General features: G+C 36.5%; 1 protein-coding gene across 6 annotated transcripts; it reads right to left on the bottom strand.

Annotated features, from left to right (window-relative positions):
* On the bottom strand, positions 1–21,609 carry NSUN6 (NOP2/Sun RNA methyltransferase 6). Of its 6 annotated transcripts, none has more exons than XM_053998632.1 (12): positions 21,460–21,609; positions 18,686–18,780; positions 17,815–17,970; positions 16,077–16,156; positions 15,232–15,341; positions 12,418–12,571; positions 10,866–10,947; positions 9,737–9,856; positions 7,498–7,642; positions 5,672–5,820; positions 4,747–4,872; positions 1–1,592 (listed from the first exon to the last, which is right to left on the bottom strand). In XM_053998632.1, exons 2-12 carry the CDS (start codon positions 18,758–18,760, stop codon positions 1,380–1,382), a joined length of 1,410 nt encoding a protein of 469 aa, XP_053854607.1. In that variant the 5' UTR covers positions 18,761–18,780; positions 21,460–21,609; the 3' UTR covers positions 1–1,379. The 6 variants fall into 6 exon arrangements, with proteins under 6 accessions (XP_053854607.1, XP_053854279.1, XP_053854441.1 ...); XM_053998304.1 differs by lacking the exon at positions 21,460–21,609 and adding an exon at positions 20,526–20,603 and having other exon boundaries at positions 18,686–18,794; XM_053998466.1 differs by lacking the exon at positions 21,460–21,609 and adding an exon at positions 20,526–20,593.
* Between the last annotated feature and the right edge of the window lie 86 nt (positions 21,610–21,695).

Genomic DNA, 21,695 nt, shown 5'->3' with positions numbered 1-21,695 from the left:
TTGGCAGGACAGAAGAAACCTTTCACTTTTATTGAAGAGCAGTAGGAAACATACAGTATCAAAACATTTATGGAAAATAGAAGTAAACAACCAGACTACCGAGAAAGAGAATTGTACAGATTGTTTTGATTGCAAGCAAATACAAAATGCACTTCTTACAGTAGAAAGACAAATGATAAAAGAACTATTGCTTTTTTTAATCCAACCAAATAGGTGTGAAAAGACAGACTTTTTCAGATAATGCTTTCTAAAACTGGAAACTGATGAGTGAGAAGAAAACTCCTAACACACATAGACATCAGCTTCTGTTTTTCCTTGTCCTTAGCTTTCCTTCTTTAGTGCTATTGTCAGTTCCAGCAGGACTGAGAATACTGTTCAAACTGGAACTGAAGCAGAATTTTCAAATACATCTAACATCTTTTAAGAAATTTAGATTATTTAAACTTCAAGCAGTGTAGTAAGGCAGTTTTCATTAGCATGCTTCCCCAGTTTCAATTTTCATGATTTTAGCTGGTGATGCTTTCTAACCAATAAAGAGTTAATATCCTTAATTGTTTGAAAGATGATTTGCAACATTTCAGATGGTATTATGCATTGTTTTCTGTCTTTTGATATATTAATCATAACTGTAGCCCCTTCTGTTACAAATGTTTGATTTTAAAACTGTCACTTGTCAGCCCGTCCAATAGGCTATTTCAGAACCAATACAGTTTATGCATGGGAAGTTTGATGTTGAAACAATATTTATTTACATTCCCAGAGTGAGATGGTTTAATATATTCATGCTGCTATAAAAGACATGCTACAAAGCCTAATCGTATTTTGTGTATATACTATGTGTACAGAGAATCTTGCTTGTATTAAAATAAAAGAGAAATGAGGTTCTAAGTATCAATTTATAAAACAGTTCTTTGTAAAATGTTGCAGTATTTTGAGAAGCACTATTTAATGAAACTATTGGTAAACCTACATAGAAAACTACCCTTTCCAAAATTCATTGTAATAGTTCCCATCTATTTTTTTATGTTTGCATTTTGTAAAGTAACTTACATCCCCTTCCTAGGCATGCCGCACCAGATAAGGGGAAACCAGAGCAGACAGCAGTATGAGTGAACATAATTGTCATTCAGGCAGTGACCTGCTGTAAATACAAAAGCAGAGGGAGACTTACAAGTGATACTACCCTTCCCCCAACCATGACTTTTCTGCTGCAACCTGTGGCTCTTTCCCATCAGAACAGCTGGCAGATTTTAGTGCTGCCATAGCAACCCTGCCGTCAGCCGGTTGGCTTGGTAACATTGCAGCAGGAAGAAAGGCACTTCACATCTGAACTGTTCTTAGACTCACTGAGGTATTTTTCATGTTGCATTCCCAAATCCTTATTTACTGTTCAATTTAATAAATTTTGCAATGAAAAATCCTATACAGTCTTTATTTGCCAAAGAAATCAGGTCATCTTCTCCAGAATCTTGCAAAGAATTGATATCCATTCCTCGCAATGTCACAGCAGATGGATCAAATCTCTGTAGCAGCTTCAACTGATCAAGTGATAGTCCAGCTCCCTTCATGCCTTCTCCTCCAATGTGAGGTTCCTGTTCAAGTAACAAATAAAAACAAATTACTGCATCTCTAAAGTTCTTAAATGCCCTAAATGTATTCTGCTGAGGATATGCAGAGCTACCGAACAATTAACATGGACAAGCTATGCTTGTATCACTCACACCATAAGATCCAGAAGTAATGTGGCTTCATTTCTTTCCTTCATCTGGCCAATATTATTCAAACATATATACAAGATTTATACAAGATATATACAAGTATTTTGAGGAGGTGGTGATGCCCCTCATCCACTTTATCTCTGTAGTTTAGAGCACTTTTTGAGGATAGGTGCTAAAACAATTCAGGTGCTAAAACAGGTCTAAAACAATTCATCACTCCGAGGGCTGAAACATCCCAAGAAAGCTGTTACCACCAGACAGCCAGTCTAAAGGGTTTAGGTTGCCACTTCTAAATGATTCAGCACTTCTGTATACTGACTTAACAGCTATGAGTTAAGTCAAAAATAGTGAGTCCTTAGCCCATTACCAGTATCATCAGTAGAATTCCAGAGACAGCTAGGTTGGAAAAGACCTTGGAAATCATCAAGTCCAACCTATGACCTAACACCATCTTGTCAACTGTACCATGGCACCAACTGCAATCCAGTCTTCCCTTAAACATCCACAGGGACTGTGATTCCACCACCTCCCTGGGCAGCCCATTCCAAAACTCACTCACCCTTTCTGTGAAGAACTTCTTCCTGATGTCCAACCTAAAATACTGGGATTCTTCACAGTAAAAACTTCAACTGGAGAGACTAAAAGCCCCAGTCCAGAATATTTTACTGCCTGAAGAGGCATCATTTTGGAAGATGATGCAGCAGAAAAATGTAACTTTTGAGTTTTCTCATCATGTAATAAAACTAACAGGTAAAGGGGACTACTGTTACATGTGCATGTCTATGAGACAGAGAAGAAAGAAAGAATCAATTTCAAGAGATAACATTTGGCTTCAAAATCCTGGAGAGGAGAAGGACTTAAAATCCCAGCCCTCTTCTCAATATTTCTTGTGAATAGCCTTGACTGCTTCTTACTTAATACCCTAATTCCTGAAAGAAAAATTAATTCTTAGCTGGATTGTTCTTTCAATGCATTCAGTAAGGAGATGGAACAAAGTGTGCAAAAGCTGGCACTGCAATATCAAAAATAGATCTCCTTTGTCAATCTAGTCTAATGTAGTCCATAATGCAGCCTACAGCAGAGCATTTTTTCAGCCATCACACTTTGCTAACTCATGAGCTCACCCAGTCAGCATATGATGATAGCTGCTTAACCATGTACTACAGGCTGGAGAGCTGGGTAGCCAAGGGGTTACAGACTGATTCTTCCTTTCCCTCAGCAGGTTTCCAGGCAAAAGACAAACAGAGGTGTCTATTGCAAATTGAGAGAAAAGTAATATACAAAGGGAGACACAGGTAGCGACTTGATGTAATAGAAGTAAGGAAAGGTAAAATTCTAGGGAAAACAGTATTCCACAGATTCAAGTAACTTGCTTAAAGGCAGACCTTTCATTTTTCCTTCCAGCTAAGTTACAGCATTTAAGCTGATCTACAGTATCTCCTTTGTAAACTCCTAAGAGGAAGTCTGCACAAAGAAGCAGCTGCCATGTGGTAACCTCCACCTACAAGAACAATGCTTATGGCTCCATCTCCTGTTTTTTCCTTGCGCACATTACCCAATGTGCTTCCAGGATCTGTTGCCAAACCAAGAAAGTGGGAAACAGTGGACTGGATAAAAAAGGAGGCATCTACTGAGACTAAAGAATATGGGAAATAAATACATAAAGGAACATGAGGTAAGTAGATTGCAGACTCCTGCTTCAAGTTCATTGGAAAAGATCACCTTAGTTTACACTAGCAGGGAACTAGTTATAAGGTATTATAAATTACATGTGGGTAAACAATTCAGTGTCATCTTATTTAAAATATACTATACATAAAAGATTTATTTTTACAGATATGGCATATGTGTGTGAAAAACAGTGCTTTATTCAAGACTGGTATTACTGGTGAGAGAAAGTTTATATAGCAAAAATTAATCTTGCATTTGAGTTAATAAGGCTTGTGTTTTATTCTGTCATTCTATCAAGGAGGATTTTTTATGCTGTTAGGTTAAATGTATTATCTCAGTTGAAATGTCTGGCACTGAAAAATTCTTAGTGAATGGATGGTGAGAATACAGACAGAAGAACACACCATAAAAAACTTTGAGGAAGAGCTTCAGTTCTGTTAAATCTTTACTAGCTGTCATATTAATTTCTCATTGTACAGCTATTGTATATTTTTTAACTTTCAGTTAAAGATTCATCTAAGCTTCTTAAGACAGGTACAAGTCATCATGGAATGTGTAAGCTAAACAGGTATCAGAGTTAGACTCTTCCTCAAAGCCATGATGATAAACAACTACCACACCCAACTCGTCATTAAAAAGGAAGTGGGACACACGTGGTCTGATGATAAATCCTCGTGAAGTACTATAAAAGGTAACAGGTATTTCCCAATTGTATGAACTGTAGCTAGTATAGATAAAATCATTCTAGTATCTACCTATATGTATTACCTCCTTCCAGACATCTTAATGGTAGACACTGACTCCAAAAAAGACAAGGTACGTTCTTGGGACATTAAGCCTGAAATAATTTATTTCCCATTCCTTTTAAATAAATCAAAAATAGGTCCCATACATATAAAATTCTCCTTCTTTGAAATAAAAATTTATTTTCATTTATGTCCCATACTTTATATGCAAGTCTTCATGACTTCAGTGGCATTAATAAAAAAAAAACTTCACCTCTCCTGTGAATGTGCAAAAGAAGAGAATAAAATATATGCATTAAAGAAACTGCAAGAGAAATTTTAACCTGTCCGACCTATCTTTTGTCCCTGTTGTGTTTTAAAAAGACTGTTGTACAAATAAAAAAAACCCATAATACAGAGTGGGAAAATACTTAATGATGCCTAAATAAGCTCAATTAAGCACAAAAATAGACTTTTAAAAAGCCTAATAAATCCTTCTGTTATTTCTATCCACAGCAGTTAAAATTGTCCACAGTGAAAAAAAGATTTATTGATAGTAAATATACTGTGTAACTTTATAGTTCCAAAATAAAATCACTAGATTGTGTGAAGTACCCTGAAAATAGTATTACCTGTGGATGAAGCTGGAGGCATGGAAAAGTTTTCAGGGCCCAAGCAACTTGCTCCTCATTTTCAGAAAGTGTAATTGTACATGTACTATATACTAAAACACCTCCTGGCTTCAGCAACTTCACTGCCTGCAGGGAGAAATAAACAATATTTCAGCTTATTTTTAAATTTCAAACTTTCATATTAAGCAACATTAACTAATAACCCATGTCCCTAGAATATTAAAACTGAACACTTAATTAAACTCAAACTGTTATGATACTAATTCCTCTCAGGGAATACAGCAGAAGATAACATGGATTAGAAAGATTCTTCTTTCCAAATAGGCATTATAGCTCATGCAGTTTATTAATGTCATTGAGATGATTCACCTTGTAAGATTTGTTATTTGTGCAGCTCTGAATACCCCAGACAGATTAGATCTGTTTTCACCACCTGCTGCCAACCATGGATACACAATACTTATGTCAGATGTCAACTGTTTCCATGTATTTGGCATGGAAGCTGTATCTATGCTGCTTTTCAAGTGCTGTCATTCACTTTGAATATGTATCATTCAGATTTTGACAAGTGTCATCTTATCCTTCAGCATCAGCCCAAGCACACTCCTTAGCATGTTCCTAAGTCACCTGCTCTGTGACTTAGACCTTTGTAATTATTATCATGTAAAACTGATGAAATTGAGGGAAGTAAAAAAACACAAAGCTTTTTTATGGATTTATTATGGATTACACAGACCTTTACCATGCTCCAATGAATTGGCTTCACCTAGCAACAGATGTGGTGGAGCTGAGATGTTAAGAGGACCCTAATACTTCCTGGCTGCTGAAAAAGTAGGGAAAATGAGGCACCATTTCTTGGGTAAGTTTTATGCTGCAAAAGCATTTGTGTTCAATTTAGCTTATCTACTCAATGTTTAACACATACCACAGTGAAAAGCTTGCGCTGTAGTGGTTGATATGAAGTCACTTCCTTTAAAGTTGAGAAATAAGCCATGTTTGGTCTCTGTCCCATCCCACTACATGGAGCGTCAAGAAGAATTCGATCAAATGACTCTGGTAAGAATGGAGGTCCTTCTGTAAAAAGCAGTTAGTAATGTAAAATGTGGCTGTTTCCTTCTTTGAGACTTCACTGTAGGTAAGGAGAAGCTGTTACTACTTCCTTGACATAAAACATTTATGTGCTATAGACAGTGTCTGCAAAACTAGTCTCAGCTAAAGACAAGCCTGAGCACTGCTGGTGGCAGTTTTCTTCTCCCAGAAAACTGAACAGTTTAAGTTCTGTGAGCTCAAACACGATCGCACTAGGCAGTATTTTTTTAACTTAATTCAGATATTTGAAAGTAAAATGTAAAAGTAATCAAAAAAGTTGAAATATGATTGGTCAGAGGTGCTGGGTACATGTAGGCTGTAAAGAACCACAGTCAGCTCAAAAGTGTGCAAACCTTAACTGAGACAAACCCGTAGTTAATCACTGAGACTGCCTTATAATAATTGGACTGTCTATATAATAACTGTTTCTTGTGATGTATGCATAGCTATATAAAATAAAGCACTTCATAATAACATGAACTACTGCAGCTTCTCATGGCAGAACAATTCAGTAAAAAAGGATTGTGAAGAGAACAATTTCCGACTGTTACCTGGATGACAATATGTATCTTCCATATGCAGAGCCTATCCTTTAATCTGTACCCCAATGGATCAACAGCCCAGAAATTTCTATCTCCTCAGTGCTAGGGAGATTGGCTCAGCATCACTATGTACTACTGCTGCCAAACTTGTATTATCACACTACTGCTACCTAGCTTTTTCCTGACTACAAAATGAGTCTATCTGGTTTATCTACCTCTGATCCATTACTAAAATGTTCAAAATATGTAATGTTACTTGCAGGAATGTACAGAAAAGCCTTCATTATCTCTCTGTATTACAGCTTGCTCTTGTTAATCTCCGTAATTGCTACTTGCCACCTACAATATTTGATGTTCATAAAAAGACTCTTAAGAAAGCACCTTTGTTCCTCCAAAGCAGGAATAACTGCAATGCATAGGGACAAAGAAGGTGAATTATGTAATCTGATTCCTACTTAGGCTAACCAGTGACTGAGATAAAATAGACTGAGAAAGAACAGCATACTTTGCACAACAAACTAAAAATAATCAAGGCAGCAGATACCATTTAAATAATTCCATCATGGGAACAGAACCAATATCATAACTGCATCACTTCAAAAAAGCAAATGAAATTACTTAAAATAATACACTGCGCTTGTATATAACTTTCCCTTGAACAGCTGAACAAACATCAATGAACTAAACCTTGCAATACTCCTGGGAATTAGGTATTAATAACCCCATTTTACTGATGAGGATCATGAGGAAGAAAAGTAAAGTAAGTCTGCAAAAATATTTTTTTTCTCAGACTAGCTCATAAACTTCCCAGTATGGGGTTAAATGTGATCATGTAAGAAGCTTTAAGGCTTCTTCAGTCTTCGATATTATCTGGGAAAGGAATGCATTTCCTTTGAGAATATTAGGTTATGACAAGGACAGATAATTTGACTTTCTATTTGCTTCATAGAGAGGCTGATAATCGCAAAAGAGTAGAAAATAAAAGTGCATTCACAGTGCTGAAGCAACTTGGGTATCTGCCTAAGGACTTGTAAACCTGTGACAGGTTTAATACTGTTTTTGCAAAACAACATTACTATTTTCTTCTAGAAGCTACAACTACCCAAATTGTTTATTTTACCTTGTTTATCCTCTCTCTTCTCTACTGAAAGGGCCTTTGTTCCATCATAGCAAAAGGCCTTAATGCAATTCAACTGTAGCAATTCAGCATTCTGCTTGATTTTCTTGACCTTGTTAGCTATCTTGTCCATGGCTATGACTTCACCCTGAAAAAAATCCCGAAGTTTTCATTAAAAGCATAGGGATTAAATTGATGTTTCTGATTTCCTTTCCCCAATCCTGGGCAGTGTAATAAATAAAGTATAGTCTTCCCTACAGAACTATTTTATTCTTAAATCCACACTCCTGCAGTCCTTGTTCCCACATGTTTTCCACAATAGCCACATTAGTCTGAAGCTGTGGACATTCTGACTGCTTGGCACTGTCACTCTAAGGGATGCTGTAATATCTGACTTCTGGAAAGTGGTTTTGTTGTTTGTTTCTTTTTGTTTATTTTGAACTGCTGAACTGGGCACTAAGATAAAAATTTAATCATTTGAATGAGGATAGAAGCCTCAAATACATGGCAAAATAGGTCAACAGGTTTTAAACTTGTATGGAGAGAGTAGGAAATATGATCACACTACAGCTCAGAGCTGAGGTAATGGGGCCCACAGCCATGTCTCTGACTTGCTCAGATTCATAACATATTGGAATACTTGCAGTAATTGTCACTCAAGTTATTTTGGGAAATAGTGTAAATACTAGAATAAGTTTAGAGGTGAGGGGAGGGAAATCACAATTACACAATTCCTATTATGTAAAAATAAGATTTCTTTTTTCCTCCCCAAAATAAATTTTAAAAGACACACATCACTACCTGCTACATGAAAACACAAAGGAAAGTAAACAGTAGCATCAGTAAAATCCAGAACAGAACAACCCAAGAAACAAAAACTTGGACTAGACCTCCTACAGCAAACACAATATGCTGAGAAAAAAACAACTTTTTTCTATTTGGTGATGGCTCTCTAGAGTCTTATAGAAGGGTAACATGACTAAGATAGTTCAAGAAGTAAAAAAAAATCAGTAAAGGTAAGGTGTTATCTGTATGGCATGTGAGGCAATATGTAGATCTAGGACTGAGAGGCAAGAATGGATTTATGTTGTGTCAGTGGTGTCCAGTCTTCAGCTGCTGTGAGCCAAATCACCTCCTACTTGTCCCCTAACACCTAGTGCACATGTACTCTAGGACCTGACTCTGCTTCAAAGTTTCATCTGTTGCAAGAACAGGAGATTTGCTGCACATCTGTGCATACTGCAGAGATACAGAAATAATAGAATTATAAAATGGTTTGGGTTGGAAAGGATGGCCTTCTGCCATTGTTCCATACTGATGGAAGAAAACACTTCCACAGACCATCACAGAACTGAATACCTGCCTTTTCTCATTACATGCCGTGCCTTCACATTTATGCACAGGCAACTGTCACAGTACTGCATAATGTAACTGTAAGACTTCTAAACAATCTGACATATTCTAATAACCCTATTTAAACAAAAATAATAAAGCCTTGCAAAATTTTATAGGAGATATTACATGCTTTTCCCCTCTGCTAGAGAAGAGTAACCTGCATTTCTGTATTTCACTGTGCACATAACATTTCAACATATGCAAAGTTGTAATCCTATATCTACATTCTTATTTTATTATGTTCTCCTTTCCTTTGTCTTTCTCTACATATTTTTTTTGTTTCTTCTCATTTTTATTGCTTTCTCATTAGATAATATTGGATTTGTGACATTCTACCATAGAATGACAAATTCAAACTAGAAATTCAGCCTAAAATCATATCTCTATGCAGAATTGATAATTTTTACTGAGAAAAATCCTAATTGTATTAGATATTTTTCAGTAAGTTTTTGTAGAGAGTTGTGTGTTTCTTTGCCACACTGTAGTAACCCCTGATTTTTATGCCTCTCAGTTTCATGAATCCAGCATATTTCTGCATAACTATGCCCTGCATGTAAAAAAATTCTATGATTAAAAATAAATTGAGAATATTTTAAAAAGTGAAATTAGATATAACTGTCAGTTTGTAGCAAATAAGACTTTAAAGCTGATGGTGAATACTTGATAAAGATTGTCTGTTGCCATTTCAGTAACTGATGTGTATCAAAATTCATTGGTAAGTAAAATATCAAAATATTGTTTGCTGCTGTAAATTATCTGTGCATTCTAATAGTTAAGTGATGAGAGCTGTACATATGAACAGCAGTCAGATTTTCTCCCTTAGAAAATGCCAAATTACATCTCTTACCTGATCATGCATTAGTGTTGCAAGATGGGTTGTTTTTCCTCCAGGTGCAGCACACATATCCAAAATTTTCTCTCCTGGTTGAGGGTTTAAAACATGGCTCACAACCACAGAAGGTAAATTCTATAATTAAAACATATAATTAAATATGGGAGAATTCCAACTTTTTACCCTGCATCAACTCCTTTATTAAGGAATGGCAACTGCATTTAAAAATATAATTCATTCAGCAGGGAAGATACCTATGATATTGCTCTCAATTCTTTGACAGAAAATGAACTATTTATATTATATATAATGGACAGTTTACATCAGAAATCTCCAGTGGCTCATTATTTAAAGCTACGTCTGAGTATCTATGACTGAAGTTTAAGAGCTCATGACTGAGGAGACTACAGTGCTAAAAGTCCAACTAAAATAAGCTGATACTGGCACAGAGCAGAGCAGCTCTGTTTATTACAAATACTTTATATTAACATCTTTATTAGAATATTTACTGTATTAACATATTGGAGCAGCTAAAGAACAGTAAGATCAAAATGCAGACGTCTAACTAAGCTTGCTGAATTAAAGTAGCAAGAAGCTGAACTGTGCTATTAATTGTATAAACAGAACAGCTGCACTGAAAGGAATGAATGTGCAATAATTGTGCACAGTACTGCACCTTAGACAATATGGAAATACTTTCTTCTCAGTTCAACACAAAGGAATAAAAACCTTTTAAAGTTGCCTTTAATACGTAAATGACAGCTTCACATCAACCTAGTATTTGGAGATTTTCCTGATTATCTACAGAATTATGTACCTTGAAAGGGGCTCATATTGCAAGATTCATAGGCAGATTCCAAAATCTCGTAGTTCTATGCAGAGTATCTGTGCAAGAGGAATTTCTACGTTTTTAAGTGAATATCTCTTATGTTGCTTTGAAATCCCTTATAATAACTCAGACACAGTATGATTAAACCACCTACATGTAGATACTGACTTCATTTAAAATGCTTTGTGTTCCTCAAATCCAAAGACTGAATTAGGTGCTACAGTGAACAAAGAATGTAGAAACCATGAATGTGTGTTAAGAGACTATTCATTATTCTGTAAATAGTACAGACTTTTGGTTTTGGAACAAATATACCTGTAAAAACAAATGACTAGGGAGCACATTGTCAAATGAAGGACTAAGGTAGACTGGCTCTATCATTCTTATGCCCAGCCCCCTGAAAAACATGAAAAAAAAATATCAAATACTCAGTTTTATACATTTTAACAGTAGTCAATTATAATCATCATGCTTACAAATAGCAATTTGAGACAACAATCTTACAAGAATGAAAGAACAACCAAAAAAAATACTTCTATGATTTTGTAATATGATATTCTCTAAAATGACATCATTAAGTTGAGTAAATCATGGCAAAAAATCATTACATGATAAATTGGAACTATCTGTAAAATTGCATAAAGCAAATTTCTTGTTCTGTACACAGGATAAACCAAGATGTAATCCAAGCCTTGATACTGTAAAGAAATGCATAAAACCAGACCTAAATACCTTAACTTCAAGCCATAACTGCTTTTGGCTAGCTATGTGTATGCACTAGGGCACTGGCATGTGATTTCCTAGTTAGATTTTTCTCCTTTCCCTACATTCCTGAGATTTCAGTCGAATTACTACAGAATTCCTATATGAAAAGCCTTGCAGAAGCATTGATTTGCCTGCAAAGCTATGGTTTGAAATTAGAAATCACCTAAAAGTTTTAAATATGGATGAAATTCTGATGCAGATGTAATTGTTAAACCAATACCAGGAAATGGATAACAATAAAGGGAAAGCCATGAAAAAGCAACACAAACGTCTACAAACAAAAGATTACTAAAGAGAAAAAGTATTATTTTGCCTATGTACTGGACAGCCCAACCAGAAGGAAGGATATGAGAAAGCAAACTTGCAGACACCAGATTTAGTGTCACATACTGCTGTCACCAACTCAATAGCTACATCCTACCACTACTTCATTTAAGCTCTCATAAATCAGAATACATCTGGTAATGTACTTTATTTTCTCTAGAACTTTTGTAGTTTGTTCTCAGGAAGTAAAGTCTTGGTCATTAATTCGACATCCATAGTCTTTTACATTACTTTTTATATGTGTTTTAGGTGACACAAGAAGAATAAACCATGTGCTTCATCAACAAAATAGAAAAGCAAGTAATCTTGAAATAGGTAACTATTTTGGCAAATGTTAGTAATTTTTTTAAGATACCGGACCTTATGTTCTGTCCTTTGTCCTACCAAAAAAAAAAAAAGCCTCTACAGATATTTTTAAAATATGGAGAAATTGACAAGGCTGCACTTCTGTTCCTTCCAAAGGGGGAAACAGTACTAAACAATTCACCAAAATGCAATTTTGCTATAGTGGGAATATTTGTCAGTTCTGTTTGATATTATTGAACTGAATAAACATAAATTATTAAAAGACTCCCACTTATTTCCTCCTACCTCTCAAGTAAATTGTTATCTGGATCCCACTATGAAACTAACGGCTTCCCAAAAAATACTGGAAATCTCAACATGCAAAGCCATCTTGTGACTTCACATAAGGTACAAAATAATTCAAAGTGTTTTCCCATCTTCTTCCTTCCCTTTGAAATTTTTTACATGTAGATTGCAATTACTATGGACTTACTTCAGTGGGCCACTTGAACTGAAGATTTCACTGCGGCTGAGTTCTGAAATCCCATTTCCAAGGAAAACTTTGACTCCATCGAATTCTTTGGCTCCTCTTTTGCATTTCCCTTCAATATCTGAATACACTGAAACCAGATCTCCAGCTTTCACAACTGCACAAAGAAAAATGGAAAGCTTTAAATCATTATGACACTTAACAAAACAGTAGTGACCAAGTAAGGATTTTCAGTAGACTACTTATTTCAACTCTTCTATCATACCAAACTTCACACTCCCTAAATGTAATCAAGGAAGATCAACTGATATAAAGCTTTAAAGTTTTACACAGTGAATGACAGCTACCAAATGACTGGAAGTACTGAGAGACATCAAGCTGCAAGTCAGGCACTGTGTCTTGTTTTCTAAGAGGCTACACAAACTTGCTTTTTATTTATTTTATCATGGCAAGGTCACCCATAAGTTTTAAGCACACTCTTCAGGATCCAGTCCTCCACGTGTGCTCCAAGCACACAAGTACATGAAACAACACTGCTCACACTTACTGAACAAAGACAGGAGTGCTAAATTTTCTAATGACCTCTCAATAGCTACCTAGAACATAGCTATAGCTGCTTTTTTTCTAACTACTTATTGCTTTGACACAAGTGATTATATATTCTTGTTCTGGTCTGGATTTCTTCCCTTTAAGGGAACTGCTGTTCTCAATAATCCTCTTGGAGAGTTTTGTATCTCCAATTAAAACCCACCATATCAGTAAAGTATGTAAATATACACCAAACTCTAGAAGTGTAATCCTACAGACTTAACAAACTTTCTGAGTTAGAAAAAAAAAATAGAAAATGGATTGTTTAGGTGATTTTACATAATAGTGAACAAGTGCTATGTGTTGGCTGGCTGAAAAATACGCTTAAAAATAAAAGCCTCTTCTGATAGCAATAAAAAAAAAAATCCAATATTGCACTTCTGAAGTGACTGACAGGCTAGAGGAACAAGAAGCTATAACATGACTAATGGCAGTTCAGCTTCCCAAGAATTCTTGGAATTGTACTAGAGAATCCTTTTTCCCATTTTCAGATGCCCTTCTGATTATGCTTAAATGCCCTGGAATTCTTAAATTGTAGTATTTGTTGGGTAGCCATTGAAAATATATTTTTTATACTCCTTTTTTTTACACAATGTGGCACAAAAAAATATGTGATTGCTCAGTATTAATGTCAGCTCAAACTTCACTGAACAAAAACCTGCAGCAATTTAACTCTTCCATCAAGCATATCAGTCAATATTTTTTGCAGTATTCAAACATAAATTATTTCACTCTCTGCTGACAACTATCCTTTCAAAATACACTAGTCCTGAATAGGGTTCTTAAGTAGATTACAGCAGCACTCCATAAAGACAAAGGTTAGAGTTTAATCAGTTAAATTAAGCTCAAAGTCCCCTGATCACTAGTTTACTCTCATTTGCAAGTTTGCAAGATCAGTAATTAAATATGTGTTCTTGCTGTACTATTTTTTTCCCTAGTTAGACCATCTGTGCTTAATACAGCTTATTATATTTGGCATCAAGTGGGTAGTGTGCCCTTTTATTTTATTTTTTTATCTGCAATTCCCCTGAAGTGTTCCATAAGTTTTATAGTATCTTTATTTTTTTGAATTGATGTTACATGCATAATTACATGTGGCAATTATGATAAATCACTAGCTGACTCAAAGAAGGATTTGAATATTTATGGAGTTGTGTTAAATAAGCAGTTCCAACAACTGCTATGCCAATACACTTATTTCATTATCAAGCTCTAGTTTGAAAAACATTCCTGTTCAGTGAATTGGACTTAAGCACATGCTTAAAACTTCTTGAAGGTTATTTCCTGAAAGGAAACAAAGTGACTTGATAAATGCTTTTCTGACTCGTTTTGTTTAATAAGAAGAATTAAGATGATCACTAGATCTCATCACAATAGAATAATAAGGTGAATCATCCAAAATTATACTGGTTTTACATAAAGTTAATTTGACATTTAAATAACAAAAATAGGTTGCTGAACAAAAAGCATGCATATGTAGATTTTTTAATCTTGTCTCACATGCATTGATGTATAATTTCCCTTTCTTAAGAATCTGACATAAAAACTGACATAAATTTCTTCTCATCAATGAAAAAAAGATTTTTACTACATCTCTCTTATGTAAACAAATGAATCGTCAATGGATTAGAATAAAGAAAATCTGGGTTTTTTTTTTATTTGTAACTTAAAATCTAACAGAACCATGAAGGTAAGTGACTTTATGACTGAGTGAAGAAATAAAAAATCTGTATCTATTAAATAATCAAGATACACCTAGTCACCATCCAGATGTGGTATTCCATTTTTTTTAAGCAGCCAACTTTTCTAAGTTTATTCAACTTAACATCCATATTAAAAGTTACAGTATTCAGTAGTAAAAAAACATTCTTAAAAACAGGTTTTACTTTGAAAATTCAACTTTAAAAACAGTTTGGAATTAGAAACAAGAAACTGAAATCCTTGAGAACTAATACTTCAGCTACAAATTATATGGGAAAAGGAATTTAAAACAGGTCAGGCCAGTGAGAAATAATTACATATAACTTATTACAAGTAAAATAAAAGTGAAAGTATTTTTTTAAAAGCCAGAAAAACTTGAAAAAGTCTCATATAAACCACAACTGTAAGATTAATTTCAGCTGAGAATAGAAAACAATTTTGTGTCACTATTCATTTTTCTATTATTCAAGGGTGACATTTTTTCTGCCATTTTTGCAAGTTAATTGGGTGTATTTAGAGAACTCTTACATCTTGAGGTGGATACAATTCCAGGGACATAAACGTGTGCTCCTCGAAGTACTGCATATCCACACTGGGCTCCAACAATGACTTCAGATGCATATTTTTTTAAATCTCGCCTAGAAATACAAATTGTAATTGAGTAAAAAAGAAAAGTATACTGGAAAAAAAAAAAAAAAAGCCAAATACTCCCCAAGTAAACCCTAGTTCACAAATATGGATTTTGTCAGATATAATAGAGAAAAAGTAGTTAACTATCATGTATTACATTTAAAATATTTATTTTAGTTCTAGAGAAATCAAAGGAAGGAATCAAGAAAAAAAACAATCCTCAAAATAATGCAGATTCTGGCACCTTTTGCCACTATTATGAATCTGACACAGGAATACAAATAAATTATACTGGGATGGAGAAATAGTCCTCTATCCCTTCCTATGCCAGATGATTGTGAAGTGATTTTTTGTGTTTAACAACTGCTGAGTAACTCTTGATTCCACTTCATTTCTTCCAGTGGAAGGAAACCCTGCCTGTACTAAGCCATAGTTCTATTTTCCACTGCAAAAGTTTGGTTCTTCTATCTGCCACCTACCTGACTTTCCAGGGAGGATGCATACATGTCACTTTCTCCCTCTAAAACATTAGTCTTATAAATAAGGAGAGAGCTCTATATTTTCTTTCATTTTTTAGGACTAAAACTCTGACCTAGTTAGTGTATTGACTGTCCACGCGGTCATAATACAAATGAAGTTGTGCCTCAGTTATAGTGAGTTAGTTATAATAACTGTTTAACAAGGAATCTGTAAGAACATTGTATTAAACAACATTTTAAGGCTAAAGACTGAAAATTTCAAACCTGGGTCCAATGACAGGAATTAGTAAAATGTCCTGAAGTTTTGGGTGCTCGAGAACTGGAACACATAGTCCTTTAAATTGCTGTTTCATTAAAAAAATATAATTAGTAAGCACTAGTAATAAACTTAATATTTAAATACCTAATTAAAACTGAAAACCATTTTTCCATTCATAATTTCTAGCTGTAGAGCACAAAACACAACAGTGAAAACAGTTAAAAGCAGCTGGGAAATAGTGTGCAAGGAGACATTATATATATTAAAAGTACTGGTACAAAAGACTAAACATTTAACAAATCCAGAAATAACAAAATCACAAAGAGATTGACTGAGAACTGACTTCAAGGAGTGGGAGAGTGTTCTGACACTCATAACCCTATTAATGGCTATTGCTTTCTTCTGGAAGAAGGTTGAATTGTCAGAACACAGAACACAGCGACAATACCCTAGAAGCTTGGGTGTGTTCTGTGTTAACTCTTAGATGTTACTAGTTATAAGCCACTGTTTAACTCTACTCATGAACTGGTTGTCTTACTTAATAGGCCAGGCTGGCAATAATTTTCATTTTTCTTGTCAGTCCAAGTTTGGGCACTAATAGCTGAGTTATGTATTTAGCTGAAAAAAAACAAGGCTATTTTATAAAGGTTCCAGGATTTAAACAAAACGTCTTCAGATGTCTTCTCATCTGAGCCTTCTAAAATAAAACCTTAAAGCATTTAAAACCATAAATCAGTTTGCATCTAATAAATATTTTCTCTTAAAAAAGGAAACAATCCATGACCATACCTCTGCTCAAAAGCGTTATGTGGTTTCCTTTTCTAACGTGTAATCACACTTCAAAAAACAAGAAGTTTTTGAAAAGCTCATCTTAAGTCAGTTTTCAGCAAAGCCTTTTCTCTAAAAACATAATATAGCCCTGCAATACCCATTTCCAGACTTCTACAATCAAACTAAAATTAGCAAAACTCATTACCATCCCAGCCAGCAGAACACTGTCAACTCCCTCTGCATCACAGAAATGTCTTGGCTCCTGTCGTGTAAAAGCTCTCTGTACACCCACTAGCATTAATAATTTACTTAAAGAACCAGAACTTTTTAGACAGAGTGAAGATCTAGGACACAATTCCAAAATAATACATTTCTTAAACATAATGGGTTACATATTATCAGATAAATAAACCTTTAATTAAAATAAGTAAAAATGTAGAAAATTATATAAGGATTAAAAACAGGTTTAAAAAAAGAAAATACAGTGGCTGCAGAGCATCACCATGGCTCCAGTTTCCAAAACAAACCGATTTTCTCACTTTCCTAAACAGTTTCTCCAATGATATCTAGATATACAGACATTCTCCTTCAGTCTTAAACAAGTGTTCTAAGCATGCTGAAGACAGCACACTGAGCTATCCTTTTTATCTGTCATCTTCTCCTACAGACTTATGACACCTTTACATTATTTACCACAGCAGTACCTCAATCCTATCAATTCTGCCATACGAAAAAGAGTTGGATGCCTTTTCCCTGTTACTGCCTTTCTTGGAGGGGTGAGATGAGGGATACTGATAGACAATACATTTTCATTTAATGTTCAATGCTGGCAGGAAATCAGTGTGATTTTATAATGTTAATACCACTGGATGCATTGAGGTAAGGTATAGTTTCCAGTAATGAAAAGGTCTCATGTTCAGATGAAAGATGAAATAACCTGCTATTTTGCTGTAACAAAGAAATTGTACAAACCTTCTGGATCTCTTCAAATAGCAATTTTTTCACATGTTTCACTGAGGCCAAGTGGGTATTTACTCTTACAGTTGTAAAAGCTGGTGGATGAGATAGATGACTTAACAGAGACTGGTATTTTTTCTCTGCCTCCTGTGTACCTAAAGCAGTGATAAGCTGAAAGTGAAAGAAGAGATTTTATATTAAGAGATTCACACAGAAGCCTCTTGCTCAATGCAAAATAACACCACTGAATAAACATTCCATAGAAATTGAGGGATATTGTTGTGTGGTGTGCAATAGTGACAAATGTCTATGTCTGGAAGCCTAATTCCACTGGCAGCCTTATAAATTTAATGAAAAATACTTATTGGAAAATCAGCTGTATCAGCAAAATCACCACAAACAGTTTGCAGCAAGTATCAAAGCAACTGCTAGAGAGCTCTCTGCTATTGTATATAGACCAGCCCTAGGGAAATGGAAAATTAAATTCAAATCTATTAATCAGTAACTTTCATACTGATAAACATGTACATAAAAAAGCAATTTGTTTATCCTTGGCATTAGGAATTAATAGATTGTCTGTAGTATTCTACATTGGGTAATGGAGTATTTCTTGTCAATATTATGTGGTGAATATGTGCTTAATTATCTATGATCCACTCTTCAGTGGGATCCAAAACTGAATTCTCTGATTTATACTCAATTTAATTTAAATATTTGTATGCTACTTTGAGCTAATGTGCATAAACAGTAATTTTATATTTTAAATATAGAAATATTTTATATAAAAACTCCATGTTTAATGTGAAGACAATATTTTATTATAAAGTATTAAAGTTACACAAACATTTATTATTTTGTGATGGCTAGGGGTAGCTATGTCACATACCTCATTATTTCTGAACACTTTGGTGAGATACTCTTCAACTTCATATTGGAAAACGATTTTAGGGAAAAAGGACATCTTCCTTTAGTTTTTAAAATCTGCTGGCAAGGAACTGAAATAAGCAAAGTATTTTCTTCATGATTCTTATCATATTCTGTAAGTTTATAAATTTAACATTAAGATGTACCCACAAACTAAGCTGTTGGTTTGATTCTTCCTATTTTAATAATGCCATTTTATTGCACTCAAATTTCCAAATATTGGTCAGGATATGACTGTAACATTAGTCTTAATTACAAGAATTCTACTGATCCTTAAAATAAATCTTCAAGCTATCTGGTGAAAAAAAAATACATGGATAAAAGGTACAGGATATTTCAAGATGTAGCTTTATTCCTCTTGAAAAGACCAGCTATAAAGTCTTATTGTAGCTCAGTTCTGATAGAGATTTTACTCTTTACCATTTTTCTCTGTAGGTAACAAAATACACTTGTCTTCCCAAATGGTATCTGCCCACCTCTCAAAAATTTTGAAAAATTATATACACTTCAGTCTGGAATGAGACTACCTAAAAATTTGAATTTGCTTACAACAACTTAAATGGAAGGAAAGTGAGAACATCACTCTAGGTTTATTCCATTCATAATAAGGAATTTTGACTATTGAAATATATTTTCATTGTACTAAATATACTTAGAGAAGAGAGATCAGAACGTTTGGTATTCATTTTATTTGAATAAGAGATTATTTGTCACTTTTACCATACAAAACCCCTCAAGAACATTTTTTTATTTTTAGTATTTCTGATTCAATTCAATCTTAATGCTAAAAGAATGTGACCTTATGAGACTAGACAAAGGCAAAGTTTCATGGGTAGGAATTTCAAAGCCTTATTCACAACATTAGCAGCTATTGAAAGAAAGGAACTGCAACTGAATTAACTTCTTTTTAAGTCTACCACATGTCAAGAATTTTCCCTGCTTTTGCCACAAAAACTAATAGTATTACAATAGTACTACAATCTAACAGTCGCTACAACTGAAATCACCAAAGCTCAGATTTAACATTTCAGAAAATGTGACATATCAAGTCCCTGTTGTCCTAGAATGCCTACATTACAGGAAAAAAAAAAAAAAAAAAACAAAAAAAAAAAACCACCACCAAACAACAAAAACCCACAAACAAAACCCCCCAAAAACCCACAAACAAAACCCCCCAAAAAACCCAAACAAACCAATCACAAAAAGATCCCCATACGGCTCACATTTTGAAAGGTTTTTCTTCAGAAGCATAATAAACCAGCCATTTAAAAAATCCCATTCTAAACTTTCTTAAGAATTGGAATCCTGAAAATAATTAAGCAGACATGTAGAAATGTGGTGTTTTTAAGCCCTATGTGTGACTTAAATATTTACATTATGAAGGCAATCTTCCAAGCTGGGGAACACAGCTGAGAAGGGACAGGACACATGCCTGTAAGTTCAGATACAGCAGGAAGCCAGGCTGGTGAGGGAGACTGCCTAGTGCCCCTAGTGCCAAGTACAAGAGTCAGGCTTCAAACGTTCAGCAGGAGGCAGGCTCGTAGTATCTGAATATTTTTTTTCCTCCAGACCTGCTGTGCCGTACACCTTGTCCCAGAAAAGGTATGATGGACTTTAGAAGAAAAGATTTTTACTTTTTTTTTTTTTTTCACGGATTTTTATGTGCGTCTGTGGGGAACTACATCAGCAAATGCGATGCAGGAGCAGGGCTATGATCCAGCTACGCACATGAACGCTACCAGCAAGTCACACGCAGCCAGCACCAGAGATGCCGAGCAAGAGTTTCAAAGCTCCCTACCCACCCTTTGCCACACAAGGAAAACGAGTGGGGTCTTTGTCGCAGGGATCGGAATATGTGGTTCACGCCTTTAGTCCTTCGCCCGCCTGTTACCGAAAACATCAGGGAGCGGGGAGGAACGGGACGCGCAGCTCCTCGCAGCCCCCCGAGGCCCTGCGCCTCAGCCCAGAGGTACCCGGGAGGCGGCCGCACCCCAGCAGGACGCGCCACCGCCACCGCAGCGCCGACGAACCCGAGGCACACACGTGGCTCCTCCACGAGAAGGGCGGAGCACGCAGGTGCCGGTGCCCATGCCCGGCCGGACCGGACGGGACGGAGCTCAGCCCGCCCGCAGCGGCGCGCAGACACAGACCCACCGCCCGACACACACCTACCGCCGGGCCCGCCGGCCCCGCCTCCTCCGGGCGGCAGCAGGAAGTGCCGGCTGCCAGCGTAACCATGGGAGCCGGGCACGCCGCGGCGCAGCGCCCGTGCTCCCACCACGGCACGGGGACGACGGCCGCAGAGCCCGCGGCGCGCCCGAGCTTATCGGACAAGACGTTGCTGACATCGCTTCTTTTTTATTTTGTTTTGTTTTGTTTTCCGAAATTCTGCCGCGTGGAGTAAAATAACAGGCTTTGTACTTCCACCGATTCTGCACCTAAATGCCCGCGGGCTCGCTCGCTAGCGCGGAGCCGGGCTCGTGCGCACTTACTGACCCTCCCCAGGGTGCTGCTTGCGAGGAAACCCGGGTGAATTCCCCCGCAGGAGCTCAGTTTAGGAACCTGCAGCACAGCCCTGAAAGCGAATCCGCTGCTTTCGCAAGTTTTACTATACACGGGAGCACTGCCTGCCCTGAAACCCTCAACCTTTCCCAATGGCAGAGGGGGTGACAGCCCACAGCACCGCCGGGCTGAAGGACACGGGGTCGCCAAAGGCGCGCTGCCAGCGCCTCTCACCCCGGCACCGACCACCGCGGCGGGGGCCTAGCGCTCCTCTCAGCATTCGCCCCTTGCGGGACGGCTCCGTCCTCCCGAGTGTGCCGACCGCAGGCCCCTCGGCTTTCCACCGGCCCTGGCGTCTCCTCGCAACTATCCCCGCAGACACGATGCCGCTGCCGCCGCCGCCGCCATGACGCCGCAGTGACGCGCGCGGGCCGCGCCGCCGGGGCGGGGCCGTGCGGCCGTTGGCGGGG

This window comes from Vidua macroura, chromosome 1 (genome assembly GCF_024509145.1).
Source record: "Vidua macroura isolate BioBank_ID:100142 chromosome 1, ASM2450914v1, whole genome shotgun sequence".
NCBI classification, from domain to species: Eukaryota; Metazoa; Chordata; class Aves; order Passeriformes; family Viduidae; genus Vidua; species Vidua macroura.
Note: the sequence above shows the minus strand (reverse complement) of the source record. Positions and strands in the feature narration are given on the sequence as shown.